The 21,300-nt window shown below is 46.1% G+C and overlaps 2 protein-coding genes across 7 annotated transcripts in view; one reads left to right on the plus strand and one right to left on the minus strand.

The window, feature by feature from the left end:
• Nucleotides 1-15,081, plus strand: part of tenm1 (teneurin transmembrane protein 1) — a 149,346-nt gene extending 134,265 nt beyond the window's left edge. For both annotated transcript variants that reach the window (XM_078101485.1, XM_078101484.1), the window contains exons 27-38: nt 792-988; nt 1,410-1,723; nt 2,309-2,481; nt 3,949-4,193; nt 4,917-5,210; nt 6,777-7,021; nt 7,677-7,819; nt 9,564-9,775; nt 9,968-10,269; nt 10,614-11,320; nt 11,972-12,114; nt 13,506-15,081. In XM_078101485.1, the coding sequence (XP_077957611.1) occupies nt 792-988; nt 1,410-1,723; nt 2,309-2,481; nt 3,949-4,193; nt 4,917-5,210; nt 6,777-7,021; nt 7,677-7,819; nt 9,564-9,775; nt 9,968-10,269; nt 10,614-11,320; nt 11,972-12,114; nt 13,506-14,261 (3,731 nt within the window). In that variant the 3' untranslated portion in view covers nt 14,262-15,081. The remainder of the gene's footprint in view (nt 1-791; nt 989-1,409; nt 1,724-2,308; nt 2,482-3,948; nt 4,194-4,916; nt 5,211-6,776; nt 7,022-7,676; nt 7,820-9,563; nt 9,776-9,967; nt 10,270-10,613; nt 11,321-11,971; nt 12,115-13,505) is intronic.
• sh2d1ab (SH2 domain containing 1A duplicate b) lies at nt 14,423-19,241 on the minus strand. 5 transcript variants are annotated; one of them, XM_078101487.1, is made up of 4 exons: nt 18,507-19,241; nt 18,111-18,174; nt 16,543-16,770; nt 14,423-15,316 (listed from the first exon to the last, which is right to left on the minus strand). In XM_078101487.1, the coding sequence occupies exons 1-4, from the start codon at nt 18,641-18,643 to the stop codon at nt 15,275-15,277; spliced, it is 471 nt and encodes a 156-aa protein (XP_077957613.1). In that variant the 5' UTR covers nt 18,644-19,241; the 3' UTR covers nt 14,423-15,274. The 5 variants fall into 5 exon arrangements, with proteins under 5 accessions (XP_077957613.1, XP_077957612.1, XP_040029052.2 ...); XM_078101486.1 differs by having other exon boundaries at nt 14,423-15,322; nt 18,507-19,095; XM_040173118.2 differs by having other exon boundaries at nt 14,423-15,322; nt 16,527-16,770; nt 18,507-19,095.
• Between the last annotated feature and the right edge of the window lie 2,059 nt (nt 19,242-21,300).

Below are 21,300 nucleotides of genomic sequence, written 5' to 3' on the forward strand. Positions count from 1 at the left end.
CCCTTTCATTCTAAGTGTCAGAGGATGTGATTTTATCATTTAATTCTGTTCATAAAAATCAGCTTCCTTTTTTATTCAAAATGGAGGGAAGTGTCTCTCCCATGCCACGAGCCAATGGCTTGTAACCATCGCTATTCCTTCGCTTGTACTTTGCATATTTTCAATCATGTCTTGCTGTTAACAGATGATTACTCTCTTCAGAGGCTTTCCGTTTCCATCCCATCCCCGCAAACAGTCGCACAGTGTCTTTGAACATGCGCACACGTGTGAGCGCACGCCCGCAAATACAAGACATGAACACACACACACACACACACACACACACACACACACACACATATGCACATGGTGCATGCTGTCAAGAGATAAAATGCCACCCTGCTGCCTGCAGGGAGCCAGCAGAGGCCCCGGGCCTACTGCTGACAGCATCTAAAGGGCCCCACCAGGGCTGTAATCCTGCTGCGCTACCAAAAAACATCTGACTGCAGTCAGTCGCCCACTACCGCCGTCTGATAGGCCGGGGTCCCTATCAAGGTGGTCGTATCGCTGGCAACCTGCAGCATCCCAACAAATCCAAGTCCTGAGTTAAACTGATAAACGCTTAAGCGGCTACATGGGATCTTCATATTTTGCCGGGACGGTTTGTATCAGGTGTGTCGTCTCTCAGCCTCTGGAGAATCAGTCGAATGGCCCGGTGTGTTGGTGTTTGAGGGGGGGCTCCGCTTGCGCTTTCATGTCTGTAAAGAGTTTGTCCTCACCCAAACTACGTCTTTTTGTTTTTCTCCTATCAGGAGATGGAGGCTACGCCCGTGACGCCCGTCTCAAAGCTCCTTCCTCGCTGGCCGTGGCCCCCAACGGCACCCTATATATTGCTGATGTGGGCAACATCCGCATCAGAGCCGTCAGCCCCAACCAGCCTCAGCCCAGCCCAGTTGGACTGATGGAGATCAGCTCCCCACTGGACCAGGAGCTGTATCTCTTCAGCCAGGTACACAATGCCTAAGCTATGAATAGTCTCCAGATCAGGGGTATTTTTAAATCAACATCCACATACGGTCAGAACGAGGGCAAAAACATTTTGTACAAACACCATTACTGTCCCAGTTCACAGGACGTGTTTGTGCATTAATAGAACAAGTTGAGACATACAAAGACATTGTTCTTAGACATCAGATTACCGGAGCCTTTGGTCATGACATCATTGTCAGCTGTAAACACCAATGAGCGCAGCGCGGCGGCTGTTAGCTAACCCGTTGGTCAAGCTCACATACATCAACATGTACTAACTGATACAGGTAGAACTTTCCGCTTATTGAATAGCTTCTATAAAGCTACAAAGGTGTGCTGAGATCATAACACGTATTCACGCATTGAGGAATAGCTGTCCCATCTCTTTGTTTCCGCGACAGAATGGCTCCCACATGCACACCAAACACCTGATCACCGGCCACTACCTGTACAACTTCTCCTACGTCTCGGACGGCCAGCTGTCCGGACTGACGAGTCGCGACGGCCGCGGCCTGCAGGTGAGGAGGGACGCTCGTGGAGTGCCTCTCTGGCTGGCACTACCTGGTGGACAGGTGTACTGGCTGTCTCTTAGCAACAGTGGAACACTGAGGAAGGTGTCAGCTCAAGGCCATGACATCGCCCACATCACTTACCATGGTAACACAGGTCTCCTAGCAACCAAGAGTGATGAGAACAGTTGGACCACTGTTTATGAGTAAGTTTTTTTTTTTTGCTCTCTCAATCTATTCTTCTTTCACTTTTTCTTTTATTCGTGGTTGGCATCCTCACTGTGTATGCGCAGACTTGGAATTGCAATCATGTGTGTGTGTGTTTAATGCGAGTCAGAGCTTCCGTTTGCGGTGTGAAATGTGAGTGCCATCTGGTGGCTGACCATCACTGTAGTAAACGGGGGGACTTTTCTGTCTAAATTTTGCTTTAGTGACTGATTATCTGAAGGACGTCTTCGCAACCCTTTAATCACACACATGTTTACTATCACGCGTATAGTACACACAAAAACACATCCGTCTACATCATTCACCGCGGACCGAGCCTCTGTCTCAAGTTCCACAACTGGATAATTACACATATAAATCACAGTTGACAGTTACTCTGTGGCGATGTTTGTGCACGACAGGAGAAACGGAGGGATAGTGCGTATGCATACGTGCGTTTATTGGCTTGTGCGAGTGCTATTTGCCGAAGAGACAAACTCATCTGTGTGTGTGTGTGTGTGTGTGTGTGTGTGTTTTTGCAGGTTAGCGATTGTGCATCATCCTCTTTGTGTTTCCTCTCCAAGGTACAACAGTGAGGGCCGCGTGACCAACATCACCCTCCCCACGGGTGTGGTGAGCGGTTTCCACGGCAACCTTGAACGTTGGTCTCGGGTGGAGGTCGACGCGTCCACCCGAGAGAACTTTGTCACCAGCACCAACCTGTCTGCCAGCGACACCATCTACACCTTCAGACAAGGTAAGGCGTCATCAAGTGTTTGTTCACACGCGACCGAGGTCGGTTGGGTTGTTGGTAAGCTGAAGGAAGACCGACTTGCCTCATAGGAAAGATCATAGCCTCGTCACAACGCATCCACCCCCATCGAGCTTACCACCAACTTGTCGAAAGGCCGCTTTTGACTCAACCCCCGGGGGGCTACATACACAGATGTGTGAGACGGTGGGAGACTATGAGGGCTCAGCCATGTTTAAAAATGCATGCCTGGCAAACTGCAGTAACATGACTGGTATTCTGGGCTGGTCAAACCCACTGACCTGCGTTTTTGTAGTAGTTTATTTTATATAATCCTTCTGATTAGTGAGCGAGAGAGTCACAGTGAGTGAGAGAGTCACAGCATTTGGGAAAAGGATTTTTCCTTTCTATAGAAAATTCGGCAACCATATGACTTTGTTACATGACCGCACTAATGGAAAGTAAAAGTATAATACATATATACATACAGTTTATGTATATTATTTTCAAAAAAGATGCAGACCAGACTGACTTGTGAAACGCATTAATGGTCTTAGGATGAAAAAAAAACAAAAAAACGGAAGAGAGGGCAGAGATGAGAAGAGGAGAAAATGAGAGTGGAGTGGAGAAGCCGCTCATGGGAGCAGTTTCCTCTCATGTCATCCCTTTAATTGCTTTCCAGCAGTTGTCACAATGACAGGACTGCAGGGAGCGAAAAGCTGCTCCGACACACACAGAGCGCACATGCACAAACGCAGGCATGTGCAGAGTATGACAGAGCTGCCAGGGAAGAACTGAAATAGCCCCCTATTTTGGAGAGTGCCACCCCCTGCCCCTTTTTACTTTCACCCCCCAGAAACTCACTGTCTTGCCCTGCCTCTAAAACTACATTTTTACGATAATTTTTGCTATTTCTTTCTTCATTTCATTGAAAAAATTTTATTGTTAATTGGAAATGAGCAGAGGCATAAGGCAGCTATGCAGGCATATGTTACTTCTTGGTAAAATTGTATTTAGAAAACTGTTAAACCCAAAGCCCAATTTCTGAGAATAGTTTTGCGCCTTGTGAAAACACGGGCCCTGCCCATCTGACCGTCTCCTCTTTTTTTTTCATCGCACTCTCACTCTTTCGGTCTTTCTTTCACATGGTCTCCTTTTGAACAGGTGACATCCATCCAAAGATGGAATAGAGGTTACAGTACACTGATGTTGTTGAGAAAACAACATCAGCCGTTAATTCAGAACCCCAGTGGAAAAAGCCAGACTTGTATTCATAACAATTATGTAGTCAGCTTCTGTAGCTCAACACCGTGTTTCTTAGTTGTTTTGCATAGACAATAACACAGACAATGTTTTTTCACACTTTTTTTCATATGTTGGTGCATCATATGTGTGCGTATGTGGTTTTGCACACCCTTGTGTTCTGTGTTTGTGCATCTCTCTACGTGTGTGTAACCGTCCCAACACCTCCAGACCACGCTCAGAGTTCGTACAGAGTCAGCGCCGACGGGTCCTTCCTTGTTACGCTGGCGAGCGGGATGGAGCTGTCACTCATCACGGAGCCCCTCCTCCCCGGAGGCACTGGGGGAGGAGTCAGTCCCACGGCCAGCCGCTGTAACATCAGCCTGCCGGGAGACCACGCCCCCAGCCTGATAGAGTGGAGGCAGAGGAAGGAGCAGAGCAAGACTAACTACAGCACCTATGAACGGAGGCTCAGGGTAAACCACTAAATCACCCGCTTATTGTTCAGCTAAATTGGATAATATAGAGACTCCAGTTCCCTAAATTCATTACTACAAAAAGACAGCCTGTATTAAACCATTGTGGTAACCAGTAAACACCAGCAGCATTATATGGAAACTGGTGGGAATCGTCCAACATCATCACGCATCTTTGAAGTACACAGAGTTTACCAAAAGTTGTCGCAATCTGACATCTGACCAAGATATGACATTTCTCAGTGAAATCTACTCAGCGAGCCTTCCAATCTGTAGAGCCGTTTGAACAACGCCCCAGCTTGCTGTTACACAAGGTGTTAGATGCTTTGCGAGACTAATGGTGTCGCTGAGAGTGAGATGACTCACAACCCGTTCGTTGTACTTTCCACAAATCACACACCCCAACTGCAACTCCTCTTCTCTTTTTCCTTGGAACAAAAAGTACACCCCTCATATTTCATATTTCATTATATTCATTAAACAGCAATGCCCAAGCCTCATTCCTTGACTTGATTTATTGTTGTTATGCAGGTCCAGTTGGTTCTAAATGTCCCAATTCATTTATCCAAACTAATGAAATATGTCTCCGACATACCACTTTATTCATAATTGCTTGTCCGCGGGCATATTTACATATCTATGGTGATTTTAAAGCAGTAAAATGAAAAAAATAAGTTCTATTTTGTTCAACCTTTAGCTGATATTTCAATGCTCTCCTTTCAGGCACACAACAGGAACCTGCTGTCCATAGACTTTGATCAGAGCACCAGAGTAGGGAAGATCTACGACGATCACAGGAAGTTCACACTTCACATCCAGTATGACTCGCTGGGCCGGCCCGTGGTCTGGTCCCCCAGTAGCAAGTACACCGAAGTGAACATCAGCTACTCTGCTGGAGGCCTGTTGTCATCCATTCACCGCGGAGACTGGTCCGAGCGGCTGGAGTATGAGAACGACAGGGTGGTGTCCAGGGCCTGGGTCAACGGCAAGATCTGGAGCTACACATACGCTGATAAAGTGAGACCCGCACACGTGGAAAGCATATGATTATGTGTGGCGGGAGGGGTGGGGGAGACAGCGTTAGTCATATTTTCTTTGATGGCTTTTTTCTTTTGATTTTTGCAAAACTCTCACACGGTTGCTCTTCCTTTGTGCTTCAAGGTGATTTTAGTGGTAAGCAAAACCAAAACCAAAACTGTGAGAGGCCCTTGTGTTGTTTGAAATGAGAAGCTACAAATTGAAAACACAATTTAAAATAATTTACAGCGCTATACTGAAAAATCTATAAATGTATTCCTTCCTTTGAGGGAGCCTCTAGGTTGCATTCGTTTTATTCAACTTTGAAAATCAATTTGCCGAGTGAAGATTATGTCTGAGTTCACTTATCCAGACTTTTTAAATCAGTGTGCACTTAAAGCTGCACTAAGCAACAGCACCATGGCTTTGAGAGCCTTACAGGCAGCCAAGATATTCATTGTGATGAATTACGTAACTGAAATGAGTTCACCGGCTCTGTAAGTTGAAAAGAAAAGAAACGAGTGGTTTCCTGAAAGTGGGTTCTACTGGCAAACGGTTAGACATGTTGTACAAGATACAACGTACAACACAGAGGTACTGCAGAGCTGGCAACTTTTAAATACGATACGGGGGGGGTGCTACAACCGACGGGGGCTCCACCTTCCGTCGAGGTTGAAGAGGAACCAACGCGGCTCGGACCGAGGTCGTTTTTTTTTTTGCGTTGGAGCGTGAGCGTTGGATGTGTGGTGTGAGTGTGTGTGAAAACAGCTCTGGTATTGTGTCTTCCTTCAAATGTGTTCACAGCTACCTGCAGATATACTTTCCGTGCTTAAGATTAATTGAATTATTTAATTAAATTATATTTAGCCTGAAATGTATTTCATGTCTGCTTGCGCAAATGAGTTTATATTACAGAACCATCTTGAAATTCGTAATTCCAACATATATTATTAATACATTAATATTATACCTCACAGTTAAATATTTTTTTAGGTCTGCAGGCAAAGATTTTTAATCAAGCTTCCCGGAAAATTAAATAAAAATTCAACACTAAACTAAATTTCTGAAAAACCAAAAGCTCCAGTTATGGGGATTTAGTGTAATAATTAAGTGGACAACCTATCGGTAAATAGGGTAAACATGACTTTGACAAATGGATATTGAAATGAAACTTCCCCACTATTTTAAAATATAAAATATATAGTATGTATATATATATATAGAGAGAGAGAGATTTAACATAAAAAATGAAAATGTGCCATATCTAATGCTAACATTTGGTGAATTTAGGAGATATGTATAGACTCACGTAGAAAGATTGTAGTAAAATAAACATCAAAACCCTGACTCTCTTTAGCTGGTCTGAAGCAATAGTGCAAACTCTACTTTTGTGTTGTCTTGCCTTAACTGAACAATGAATGGAGAACTAAAACCCAGGTTTCACCTGGTTTGGTTTCACCACATTAAAATAAAAAATAAATGTATCAGACAAAGAAAGAAAAGACACATCCCTGCACAGAGCTGCAGGATTATAACTCGGCCTTGCATCCGTCTGTGTCCCCGCAGTCCATTATGTTGCTTCTGCATAGCCAGCGGCGCTACGTCTTCGAGTACGACCAATCGGACCGTCTGGTCGCCGTGACGATGCCCAGCATGGTGAAACACTCCCTGCAGTCGCTCCTATCCATCGGCTACTACAGGAACATATACACTCCTGCGGACAGCCAGTCCTCCTTCATGCAGGACTACACCTTGGACGGGCGGCTGCTGAGGACCCAGTACTTGGGAACAGGACGCAGCGTCATCTACAGGTACGCTTGCAGGAACTGGACCTCCTGCTGGTTTCGTCGGTTGATTTGAGGAGGCAGCGCAGTCTGGAAGAGGTGAAGTAGGCGATGCTGCCAGTCGAATTTGATGAAACTATCGGCAGCAAGCCGTATGACAACACAATGCTGATTGGCTTGATGAAGGTGGTATAATTAAAGCTAATTCTCCAAAATGTAAAAGCCCCATCACACAGCCCCGTGCCGGGCGGACACAGAACGTGCCACACACCCAGCTGTCCTTGCAAATGACTCGTGATTAGGCTAATGTGGAGACTGATTAAAGGTCACGTTTATTATCATCACACTATGTCAGACACCACCGATCTGATTGGTGAAAGTTGGGGGAGTGCATTCAGCATTTTAGTACTCGTAGGCATGGTGGGGACATTAATGGCCCAGTTTTGGAGATTTGAGAGGCCATAACTGCCCCAACAGCCAGTTTGAGTTTGATTAAATGTTAAAGGATGGTGGAACTTCTTCCTCAATGGCCCTGGGGGGGTCTTTGTATGATTCAAGACCTGTATGTTTCCTTATATTAGAGTTCACGTTTCGTACCATGCATTTTGTTTTTTGTTTTTCCACTATAAGTTATCATCTCTTCCATTTTACAGTTATTTATTTTTCTTCATTGTTTTTCAAGGTACACTCCGGCCGCGAGGCTCTCCGAGGTGGTTTATGACTCCACCCTGGTGACCTTCACTTACGACGAGGCCTCTGGCACTGTCAAGACCATTCATCTCACCCACAACGGCTTCATAAGCTCCATACGCTACAGACAAACGGGTACGTATACACACGCGCTCGCGGTACCTGCGGCCGACTGCCACAGATGTAAAATATTTACAATGTGCAATGATTCATCTTTAAATGGATCCTTCCAATCGATATATCTGAGCATAAAAATGTCGCGTGAGCACAACTCAAAGCATGTGCACATTGACCAGAATGCATTATCGCGCATCCTGACACAGACAAGTTGAGTGGTATCAAAGTCTGGCTTTGAGTCAGCCATGCTGCTATTTCATCTGAGACTGACACAGTCACAGTTGGCAGTCTGAATAGAGAAAGCCATATTTTGAGTTGAAGACACTGTGGTCTACCACAGCTGTAAATACGAGATCCCCCCTCTTAGCTGTGAGCCGCTCCACCAACCCCCCCACCCCCACCTCTTTCAGTGCAGACCGGTCTGCCTGATCAAGTGAATGTATGAATGTGAACTAACATAATAAGAACATTTGTTCACCTTTTCACATTCTGTCTGCGTGGGACAGGAAATCCAGAAATCCTCCCCGAGGCCGTCAATTGTAACGCAAAAATGGTTTCACTTCTGAATCGGAAAAATTGGTTGGAAAGACACTTCATAAATTGCAGCACTACCCTGTAATGGCATTACCGTCAATTGGCCCCTTTAGCTGTGGCGGCAGCTATGTTCGGACGCCCTCATTGTTAATACGGTTCAACAATTCCCCTCAAGTTACAGTCTTTCCCGGGTCGTTGAGAGCGCTCCCATCTCTGCTGCTGGTTCGCCTCACACATTGGCTCGTGATGATCGGGTCTTCATAATCTACGTGGCACAGCTGTTTGTGTGAATGTGTGTGTGCCCACTCTTGTTAAGGAACATGTGTGTGTGTGTGTGTGTGTGTGTGTGTATTTATCGCTTTGCCCTCACTGTGAATAGACTCTCACCTTCCTTTAACTGATCTCATTTCAGCAGAACAAACGTAGCCTAGGAGAGAGGAGAGATTGTGGTAATTGTCCCTTGAGAGGAGACAAGGAAGAGTAGGGACCAATAGAAGACAGAGACAGATATAGAGAGAAGTAGGCGAGGAAGAAAAGGAACAGAAAAGATGACAGCTTGGGAAAGTGACAGCTAGAGAAGCGAGACGGGAACAGGCTGCGGGTTCCCTAGGGCCATAGAAAAACATCCACCTCACTCTCTCTTGTGCTGCTGCAATTCCCCCATTAGCGCAGGTTTAGAATTAACATTCCACAGAAAACAAAAACAGAGGATGTAACGCTGATCCGGCTCTCTGCAGCTTCCAAACCTCGATACTTAGTCATGTTAACTGCAATCAGAGTCATCTTGAATAGCACCATAATGGTGTTTCATTAGTAGGCCTTTTACCAAATGGATGAGGAGCTCTAGAAGCCAGTAGCGGAGGTGATGAATGATGTTATTAAAGTGGATGTTCTGACATTAAGAAGCACATTGGTCCATCATGGCTATTGTCTTTAGATTTCATTATCCCTCTATATTAAAGGTCACCATTGGAAATGCCATAGCGGTGTGGGGATAGTTATGTTGGAATGGATTGCACTGCATGCGTCTGTGTTAATGATGTTGAGTTAGTCCTTGATTTGAATTAATTATGGTGGCTTGTATGCAAAGCAGAGTGGCCTACTGTGAGGGGCGTGTGTACACATGCGTTTGTGTTGTGTGTGCGTGTGTGTATAGTAGATTCACGTGTTAATGTGGGTCATTTGAAACTTAATATTGGGGATTTTCTCACACGGAATCTCTCCGTAGGTCCCCTAACAAGTCGGCAAATCTTCCGCTTTAGCGAAGAAGGGTTGGTCAACGCCAGATTTGACTACAGCTACAACAACTTCCGAGTGACCAGCATGCAGGCAGTCATCAATGAGACGCCTCTTCCCATTGATCTGTACCGATACGTGGACGTGTCGGGACGGGTCGAGCAGTTTGGCAAGTTCAGCGTCATCTTTTATGACCTCAACCAGGTAGGCAGAATACTGTCGATGACAAAACACTAATTAATTAGGACCTTTTGTAGTCTAACTTCAAACTCATCACAGTAAAACACATTTATTGACGCTCTTTGTTTAGTTTTACTGCCCACAAATTCATGGTTTCGGTTCATTATGGACTCTCATCAATCGCAAACCCAACCCGTCTCACCTACGTCTGCTTAGGTGATCACCACCCATCTGATGAAGCACACCAAGGTGTTCAACTCCTACGGCCAGGTGGTCGAGGTCCAGTACGAGATCCTGAAATCCATTGCCTACTGGATGACCATCCAGTACGACTCGGCAGGGCGGACGACCACCTGTGACATCCGGGTGGGCGTGGACAACAACGTGACGCGCTACACTTACGAGTACGATGCCGACAGCCAGCTTCAAAGTGCCTCTGTTAACGAGCGGCCCCAGTGGCGCTACAGCTACGACCTCAACGGGAACATCAACCTGCTCAGCCATGGGACCAGTGCTAGGTAATCTCTCGCTGCCGGTACCTGCGACCCATTTTAAAGCAACACATGGGTTGTCTGCACAATTGTCTTTCACACGTTGTTATGATCTGTTTTTAGCCTTGGTAGCAACTAGGCTTTATGTCAGTTGGTCCAGATCGAATGATCCAAACTAACGTTACTTTAAAAACCATGTGTGCTAATTGTGCTAATTAGCAAATATTAGCTGGCTAACGCGCTAAACGACTTGGTTAACATGACATCCTGCTAATCATCTGCTCCTTAACATTGTCAGTGCAGTACATGTTGGACATATTCTGTAAGTTCTCAGCTGTATTGATGAAGGAATGTGTTTGGTTTGATTCCAGACTGACGCCGCTGCGTTACGACCAGAGAGACCGCATCACGCACCTCGGCGAGCTACAATACAGCGTGGATGAAGACGGTTTCCTCCGCCAGCGAGCCAACGACCTGTTCGACTACAACTCCAACGGCCTGCTGACCCGCGTCTTCAACCGGGTGACCGACCGCGCCGTGTGGTATCGCTACGACGGGCTGGGCCGGCGCGTGGCCACCAAGAGCAGTCAGGGCGAACAGCTGCAGTTCTTTTACGCCGACCTCTCGCACCCCACCAGGGTCAGCCACTTGTACAACCACAGCAGCAATCTGATCACCTCGCTGTACTACGACCTGCAGGGCCATCTCATCGCCATGGAGCTCAGCAGCGGGGAGGAGTACTACGTCGCCTGCGACAGCGTGGGGACTCCGAGGGCAGTTTTCTCAAGCAAGGGGCGACTAGTCAAAGAGATCCTGTACACGCCCTACGGGGAGGTCTACCAGGACACCAACCCCGACTTCCAGCTTGTCATCGGCTTCCACGGAGGCCTGTACGATCCCCTCACGCGGCTCGTCCATTTAGGGAGGCGAGATTACGACACGCTAGCCGGTCGGTGGACTTGTCCCAATCACGAACTGTGGGGGGAGTTGAGCAAGGAGCCGAAGCCATTCAATGTGTATGCCTTCAAGAATAACTGCCCGGTCGGCAAAGTAGAGGGGGTGACGGAGTTTACTACAGGTGAGCCTCACACATGCAGTCATTCACACGAGGTGCCACATTACAGCTCTCCCACACACACACACACACGCACACACACACATACATACATTCATACATTCACACCCACAAAGGAAACACCTGCCATAGAAAGTGGGTGAACGGGCCGCACAGCTCACCTATGGCGGCGCAAAGAAATGAGGTGACAGGCAATGTACTGGCAACAGAAAGGACAGCCGAGCCTCTGATCAACTTGTTTTTTAACGCAGGCTGTTATGTTTTGTTCCCTCCATCTGTCAAGAACACAATGTTTCCCCGGGAGACCAAATAGAAACTGAGGCGAGGGAGAGAGATGGAATAGGAGAGCGGGGGAATGAATGCAGGATGTCGGTGGGGGCGTATGTCCTTCTGGTTAATGGAACATTCATTTGGCCTGTCACGTTTCCCTGCAGCGGGATTGTTTATTAGAGATTTTGTTTGTCAGGGAAACACCAGCCGAGCCGTCTCTGCCCCGTATTATGATCATATACTGTGTGATTTCTGAACAAGGTGTTGTTTTCCTGGCCTTATGACTTTTTGTTTGTTTCACTGTATACACGTTATATTCTACCTCTCAAGCCGTGAAATTGTGTCTCTTTCTTTGTCCGTGTGTGTGTGTGTGTGTGTCTCCAGGCATTGGTAGCTGGTTGCAGCTCTTTGGTTTCCAGCTTCATAACGTCGTTCCGGGCTTCCCGAAGCCTGAAGTGGGTCGAATGGAGCAAACGTATGAACTGATGAAGACGCAGACCAAGACGCAAGACTGGGACTCCAGCAAGGTGAGCCTTCCACCTCGACAGTCACAGGCTGGACTCAACATCGCGTTGATAGAACAATAACATTTACACAAAATAGATTTTTTGATTATAATTACTCCATTGTCATTGAAGTCACATAAGTCAGACTTGTAAGGAGTTGTTTCTGTTCTGTCATTTTACATTTTATCTTTAAAGTTTAAACTGTTGGTCCATAAATGAAAAATCAATTTGGGCCTCTAGTTGCAATTCCATGAACATGACAACATGAGTAGCTCAGATGAACTCACATGTGTAATAAATTAATGTTCAAAATTTTTTACTACAATCCATCCATTACACATTGCATGGGACACAATTACAGATGTAAAAAACAATAACTTTATTAATAAAATTGTTTTTCGTGTCTTTTTTGTAATTTACTTCATTCATTTGGATATTTAACTTCAACCCATATCACAATTTCATTACAGTACAAAGAATTCTTAAAGCCCATTTCCGGCAGTAAAAGAAAAATTAAATCATAGCAGTAACTTTTTATCTCAAAATTCACCAAATAATGACTTTTGAGACATTTGAGTCCTGATTTTGAGATAAGTAAGTCTTTCAAATGTTGCAGCTTCTGTTTTTCTGCAGAAGTTTTGATAGCAATTGGTAATTTAAGACATTACCTAAAATTCATCCAGCACCGATGCCCCAATAGTGTGACTCACTGGATGCAGACTGCAGGCGTAAGCATGCCATTGGTGCATATATCTGATCAAATTATTCCATTATCTGCACCGCCGTCTCTTTTGCAAAGGCACCGTTGCTATATCCTGTGCTTACAAGACTGATCACTTCAAAGAAATACAAACAAGCCATACCATTCTTCCCCCAAATTCAAAGTGATACGTTTTGGAGGCTTTCTTTAGGTTTATTTAGCGCTGACACAGCAATGTGTAGATAAGTCAGGCTCTGTGGGACTGGGAAAGCAAAAATTGTATTATAATTATATTTACATTCCCCTAAAGGTTTGCTTTTGTCTCAACAAATATTTTGAATTGATATATTTGACTTCATAGTCAGAAAAGCGCCGTTGTTATTAATAGCATTAATTAAGTCTCTAATCAAGTGTCTATACTATGACAGCGCGCACAACACCAGAACCATGAAACTGAGACAGCTGAAGAGAATTCAGAATTGGGCTGTCATTCATTCTACTGTTCCCAGCTGTGCTCCTAGTCACATGTCTGCCGCGAAAATTACCTTTTGTGCGTTTGTCCAGTGAGCGATCCAAACACACAAATATTAACGTACTTTTTATCTTACAATTCAAAATGTCTAATGACACATAATCTAAGCGCACTCAAACCTCTGTGTTTTATTTTTGAATACTTAACCAGTTGAATGCTACCCCCCCCCCCCCCCCCCAGGTTGTTTTGGGGATCCAGTGCGAGCTGCGCAGGCAGCTGAGGAGCTTCATCTCCCTGGAGAGACTCCCCCTGGTCTCGGAGCCTGTGGGCTCAACCCGCCACAGGCCGACAAGCCCCCCTCCCTTCGCCTCCCGGCCGTCTCTCCTCGGCCCCAGCATCCGCTTCGCCGTCTCCCACGGCCACGTCAGCGCCGAGGTCATTGGCGTGGCCAGCGAAGACAGCCGCCGCGTGGCAGCCATCTTAAACGGCGCCGTTCACCTGAGCGGGCTGAGCTTCACCGTGCACGGCTGCGACACCCACCACTTCCTGCAGTCCCGGCCGATCGAGGAGGACCTCGCTCTGGGGTTGGGCGTCGGAGGCCGCGTCCTGGAGAGCGGCGTGAACGTCAGCGTGTCTCAGATGAGCGCCACGGTGAGCGGCAGGACTCGACGATTCGCCGATATCACCCTGCAGCAGGGGGCGCTGTGTCTGTGCGTGCGCTACGGCGGGAGCGAAGAAGAGGAGAGGGCACGCGTGAGGGACGAGGCGAGGAAGAGAGCGGTGGAGGGGGCGTGGCAGAAGGAGAGGATGAGGGCGGATTTGGGGGACGTGGGGAGCCGGGCGTGGAGCGAGGCGGAGAAGCAGCAGCTGCTGTCTGCGGGACTGGTCCAGGGCTACGACGGCTACTACTCCCTGCCTACAGAGCAGCAGCCCGAGCTATCCGACTGCCCCTCCAACATCCACTTCATGACACTAAGCGAGGCGGGGGGCAGGTAACAGAGACACGCGAGCAGCCCCCCACCCCACCAAAGACTGCCTGTTTCTATTCTACTCTGATTTGTTCTACTGTTTCTATACTGTATCAAAAAAGAAGTGTGAAAAGAAGAAGAAGAATATGACGACAAAGAAGAACAAGAAGAGAGATCGGGGGGGGGAAATGATTTCCAAATGCCTTTAATTGTGACAAAATGATGGTATTTTATTATTATCGTCCAGTTCTCCAATTTCTAACAGTGGCACAAGCAGTGTGGTTTGGCTGTGGCTTTGCTTTTTGTATCCTGACTGGCCTGGGACCGACTGACCGACCGACCGACCGACTGTCGAAACCGACGGGCCGACTGTCCGTCATTTGCTGTTTAAAACACTGTTTCTTCGTTTTGGGATTCACTGTAGAGATGAAGACTTTAGGGTTCCCAAGTCTTTGAATGACTCCGAATCAAGAGCTCTCCGGTGGCCATTTGAGTTCCTCCATGGTTCACCTCGGATATACTATCGTTTACATGTGTTGTAAGAGAGGCCTTGTCAACTCAGGCACTCCCCTTTAGAGAAGGAAACCTCTCCGGTTTATCCGCCTCTGGTGTGCTCCAACAGTAGTTTGTATGAGTGTGTATACTAAAATCAAGAATGTACATAGCCAGTGCTTTCACACTGAAAAACATGCTCAACTGGAAACTCTGTTGTTCATAAGTAAGTGTCAGTATTGTTAATCAATAGAAAAACAGTTACATTTTTGCAAAGAATTATACATGGCTATAGTAAATATTCTCGCTGACTTTATTGGATTACAATGCTGATTAAAGTTATTATGTGTGAATTACCAGATTGCCTGAGGGGATTTTATCGGCATTGTTGCATCGCCATCTCTCTCTCTCTCTGTCTTTATCTCTCTATGTCCCTCCCTCTCATTCTTTCTCCCTCCTTCTCTCCATCGCCTTTCCTCCACACATTTTGTATGCGCTCTTTGTTCTTGTTTCCTGGAGTTTGTTATTTTCCAATCTGGGCTGTCATGATCACCCGTCATTATGGCTCAAACTGAGATATGCATGGGAAACCTGCGTCTGTCAGAAAAGGAGAAGGAGGGAGAGAGAGGGGGAGTGAGGGGGGGGGGGGGGAAAGAGCAAAGAGGAAGGGAAAAATAAATGTGACAGCTGAGGCTCGGTGAGTGGGTGGTTGGTGCAGAAGGGGCAGGACCTGGAGTTGGCTGTGCCGTTCTCTACAGCTTGTCTCCTCTCATTAGGAAATGCCAATCAGACTGCTTGTGAACTACTTCCAAGCCGCCCCCCCCCCCCTTCCCCCACTAAAAAAAAGAAGTTTTAAAAGAAAGTAGAGAAGTCTTTTTTTTTTTTTTTTAATCTAGCTACCACTAATCCACCTCCCCGTCCGTCTGTCTATCCCCCACTCGCCACCCTCTCACAGTCGCTCCACCATCTGCCGACCATTAATTGTTTGTGTTTCTCTCCCAGGCTGCGCATGACAAAGCCGCAAAATGCATATGTTCTGACTGCTAACAGGTGAAAACGATCCTGACTAGCACGCTGCTGATCGGCCGCAGTGCACCTTCCCTTCTAAACCATATGCTGCGTTAGATACTGTCCAACCTCATCCTGAGTGGTGAAAAGATGTAGGGTCCGGTTGCTAGGAGACCGCTGCACTGAAGGATGGTCCGGGCTGAATGGATGCTATCTCTCTCTCTCGCGCTTTTTCATGAAGAGCCCGTAATGTCAATCAGATGAATGACAGGATTCCCCCGTCCCCTCACCCCTCCTCACCCTCCTCTCTCAGTCAGCATTCTCTCCTTGAAAATTAGTACCTCAATATGTCAAATTGAATTTTTGTTTCGCATTATGTGTCAGTCGGAGGCTCTGGTGCGAGTGGCTGTGTGTGCATGACCTCATTTAAAAGAGTTTATTCCAACCAATATCATTTATTTTATTTACCATTCGCACAACTAAATTGCATTAAGAAAACAGAGCACAGTATTTGTTGTCAGCTTACGTATGCAGCAATGGATATTAATGTTTCAGCAGTTGAATATTTTACAACACATCCATGAAAGTTATGAGGCTCTTTCTGTGCAGCAGAGGGGGAAGCAGAAAAGAGATCCTAGTCACTGCTTACAACCCCGTAACAAATGAGGATCTGAATAGTTGTAACGGAAGAAAAAGAAAAAAAATGAAAATTTGCAAAATGTCTGCATCACGGAAAGAGTATTCTTGTTTTAATTTAGGTAGTGAGGGTTTAGGTCAACCCCTAACCACTAACCAGAAACCTGCCGCACCTCCTTCCTGTTTTTGTGGCCCTTGGCAGTAGGAGGAGGCGCACGCTGCTGGAGGTGAGCAGCGCCGCTGTGCCTCGGTGGCGGCGCTGCTTCTGTCTGTGAGTGGGCCCGGGCCTGGGCTGTGACGGGGTACAGCAGAGGCATCGCAATCCCTTGTCCCGGCTCCTGGAAAGCCACTATCAAATTCCTGATATGCCGGAAATATCGTTTCCGCACACCGGGTGTTGTCTGAAACAAAAGAGGGGAGGAGCGGGGGGGGGATTTTAATTCTTCATTTCCACTTTAAATCCCACGGGAGAATGAAGAGGACGTGGACCGACTCTCAGTCACCTTATAAAAGACACCATGACACGCTGAAGAAAGTAGAGGCGCTGCAGCCCATTGTGGGCAGGGAATCACGGCAATTATGTTTCATTTATCTGGTCCACTGATCCACGCTGAGATTCCATTTATATATTTATATACATAAAATAAATCAATAAATAAGTTGATTAAAAAATAAATGGTACTGTAATTGCTCTTTCAAACTATGGTAGAAAGAGGAAAGGTATACTCGAATGTTAAAAAGCTTAATAAGTATTTACTCTCCTTGGCCTTTAAAAAAATATTTAAGTAGACAACGTGTTTGTGTTTAATTTCAGATTTACGAGGTCAATTGAAGTGTCCCAACAGTATCTCAACAGCTATTGTGCAATTGTCACTGAAGAGAACTTAAATAAACAGAATTTAATGAATTCTATTATAAACAAAATAAGTTGTTCATAATTACTTGGTTACAATGATCCTTATAAACCTGGCTTAGAGCAGTCAGTTAAACATGAATCTTGAAAGCATTATCTGTATTTGTATCCTGATTTATTAATTATCTTACTCTGTGATGGTGAAATAAAACAATCCATTTTCGAATGCATTCAATTAAACGCAGAAGGAGCCCTTTGGATGTCTCCGTCTCCGGCCACCGGTGTTACCTCCGTTCTCTGTGATATTTCATTAAAGTGAGTGATATTGCACATGAATAATGTAAACTGTTTCCCGAGATCGTAGTGAAACTCGTTTCGTCTGTTGGCTTGACGGTGTCGGTGAAAACGGGCGAGGGCCAAATGTAGTTACGACAGATTGTAGCTTTAGCTGTCAGCCGGAGAGCGACTTGAGACGTCTCCCTGGGTTCACGGCTCTGTGTGTTTGCCAACCCTCCGTGCTCCATTACATGCCCCATCAGAAAGGCTGTCAAGTGCAACTCTACGTTTCTCGTTTGTGGAGTATATGCTGATGCTGTGGAGGCTTAAACGCATGTGCTGTTGCAAGGTGGATATATCACAAGGGTGTTACAGCGAAAGGGAAAGAACCCATTTCTCAGCGCTGCCGTTCTTGTCAAAATAAAGAGAAAAAAAAACACAAAAAAAGAGTCATGTTCGCCTCAAATTCATGGCTCGCTAAATTAGGCTGTCACAAAACAGCCTCTGGAGCTAATCAGCAGCAGCCACGGCGAGGTGGTGGACGTGGAGTTTTGCTGCTAAATTTCTGCAAAGAATGAGAGCGAAAAAAAAAACAATGATAGAAGGTCTCACTTCAGCAGCCCACGAGCCCGCGTCGTCCTTGTGGAGCCTGTACGTGTAGACGAATCCTTCGAACCTGCGCGCACGCACACACACACACACACACACACACACACACACACACACACACACACACACACACAGAGAAACACAGATTTGACCCTTGGCTGCTCTTTCGGTTTTAACGAAGTACACATTTGCCCTAGCAGTCATCATCATTGTCATGATGGTTCCTGTGAGACTCGCGTGTCACACTTAATAAAAGGCCAAAATACAGCTCGATTTAATTGAATACTTCTGCTTATGCCTTTTGTGCTTTTATTTTCCCAGCTGGGAGGAGATCAATGATCTCTAAAGAAGCAGAAAATAGGATTCAACGTGATCACCGGGGTCTATTTTTGTACTCACAGCACACACAGGCAGTAGACGCCCGGCACAGAGTCGCTGTCGCGGACGAGGTAGGACCCGTCCCGCCCGTCCCGGGCCAGCCGCCTCTCCCCCTCCTCCTTGCCGATGGGCCCGTGGTAGACGGGCAGCATGTCCATCACGGCTCCTCTGTGGCTCTGCTTTGTGTTCCGCGCCCAAGTGCCAGCTGTGCTCTCCACGCTCTCTTTCTCGCGCAACTTCAGATTTGCACCGCAGGCAAGCCTTTTGGTCTTCACTGTGAATCCTCCAGGCTGGGAACACGGCTAAGGAAGCTTTACGGGCTCTCATTTGATTTTGCGGTTCTTGTTGTTTCGAATGTCCGTTTGGGAGGCCGAGCTTAGGCGAGCCAGTTTACTGATATCTCGCTTTTCTTACCCAGAATGAGAGCAGCTCTCTGTAACTAACTGTTAAGTCTTGTTGCTCAGCCTTCCCCTTTCACGTCAACACAAAACACACACACACACACACACACGCGCGCGCGCATACATCTGCACACATGCAAAATGTGGTTTTGTGTTTCTGTCAGGAAATGATTGTATTTTTTAACAGGAAATAACTTCAAAGATTGTACCTGAAAAACAAGAAAATGTCAATTGTGCAATGTTTTTTTCTAGCTAATTCATCTAGCTGCTCTGTTTACCTTAAAGAGAAGTTTGCTATTTCTGTTTCCACCACAGTTCCAAGAAAAGCAATATATTTTTCACCCCACACGAATTCAGCAGAGGAACTACTAAGATCCTCTATTTATAGTATAGGCCTACTATTGTGAATTCAGTATTCGAATTTGTTGCGTAGGCTGCAGAATTTAAATGTACTTATATGGAAATTATTCATCCGGCAGTCGAATGGGCGAGGTGAGAGATATGGGATATATTCACTGAAATGTATCACACACTTATAAAGGCTGGCGCATGCTTCTGCGTCTTTACGCACCGCCGTGTCCACGCACTCGTTTCATATCATGGTTCATGAAGTCTTGCGTGTGTTGCACAGCAGTTCACCGCCAGAACAACAGGTGGAGTAACGTGTTTCGGTTGAAGACGACCTAGAGAGTCACGTCTTTGTGTGTGGAAGTCTTGGATTGTTTATTTATCAGAGACTTTATTGCCCCGTGCATCGACACTGCTGCTTTTCATCGCGGACACATTTGTCCCGTATTTTCCTCCACAACTTTGTTCCCCTCTCGACCGGCAAACCGACGTTTGCAGAGATCTCCCTCCATGAATCAGACGCCATCTGTGCGTCCTTATAGTCCGCCAATGACGGCTTGTAGAAGTGGTCATATTTACGAATTTCTTCCGACAAAAACTCGTTAATCTGATCCGTTCTCTCTCGTAAACATTCTTCCTTTTAATAATGGTATTGTGCTATGAAAACGAAAATGTGAGACTCCGTAAATGGATGTAGTTAGCGGACCAATCACAGCCTTGTGCGCTGCGGGAGGCTTGCGTCGCTTTTGAAGCAAGTCTAGAAAAATGGGTCGACGTACGCAAGGAGGTGTGAAAAGACGCAAGGGGGTCCTTTCGTCTCTCTGAAAGTATAAACTAGGCTTAACTCCTTTTTTTCGATATTATATTGGATAATTTCACCATTTTGGTCCTTTAAACAGTTCTGATCAAAATCATGAGGTTTGTCTGAGATGTTTCGAAATAAAAGTACCTCAAAATTTTACAATTCTACTAATTATATTTAATTCTCCGAACAACTGACCAAATACTTTGTAATATTTTGTAATAAAACACAAAAGAATAAGAAAATCCCCCCCAGGATTTACTTGTGTCTACATTTTGAATCCAAATGACGTCATTATGTTTTATGGCAGCCAAGCAAAAAGTTCAAACCCGCTGTTTTAAAGAGTTCCGCACACTTCTCGGTTTACATCACACATCCACCCTGCTCCAACACATCTCAGCCGCACGCCGCTGATCTGTCTTCCTTAAGACGTGTGTCAGGGACACTCACACCTGCTCTGTGCAGCAGTGAGCCATTAGCTAGCGGAGCTGCGCGCAGTAACATACTGCGGAGCTGCGACAAACTCCTCCTGCAATCTGTCCTGTCAGTGGGAAAGTTCCGTGGTGTCAAATCAAAGACGTTGATTAAAACATTTGCAGCCGTTCTCAAGTTGGTAGCAGAGCGTCTGGTGCCGTAAGCCCATCAGATATGTTGAGATGTACATTATTCTTTGTGATGATCTTCATTCACGCCACAGAGTCCTCCAGTCCACCAGATGCTCTCGCCGAGGATTCCTCAGAAAGACAAACGCTATGATTGAACATTTTAGTGAATTATGTGAGCCGGCAGCTCTATTTAAACACAGCATTTGTTGAAGGCCTCCGTTGTCATACATTCAGAACAGTATGCCGCATGAGTCATCAGTCTGTGTCACCGCAGTCTTCGCCTGGGCTCACAGAGATCATGAGTGCGGGGACTTTGGGGCTCTGTCTGCGTGAGGAGCCGGTGGCGGCTCAGTTCTTGCTTTTACAGCACTTTAGCGCCATCCAGTGGAAACCTATTCGTGTTATTGTTGGAATGCTGCTGCTCGGCAGAGACTCCAACAATAACCTTTCTAGCATTTAACATTCAACATTCCTTTGTATAATAGTCCCGCTTGCTTCACTAGCCAAACAAAATGAAAGCGTTCTCCATCGGCTCTCAGCTCACAGACAGTCAGGTCAGGGTCAACGCAGAATGCAGGGGAACTATACTGGACACAAATAGCAGACGTCACTAAGACATTACGCATCAGAAGGACATCAGTGTGAGATTGTGATATTGT

The sequence above is a fragment of the Gasterosteus aculeatus genome, chromosome 4, assembly GCF_964276395.1.
Source record: "Gasterosteus aculeatus chromosome 4, fGasAcu3.hap1.1, whole genome shotgun sequence".
NCBI classification, from domain to species: domain Eukaryota; kingdom Metazoa; phylum Chordata; class Actinopteri; order Perciformes; family Gasterosteidae; genus Gasterosteus; species Gasterosteus aculeatus.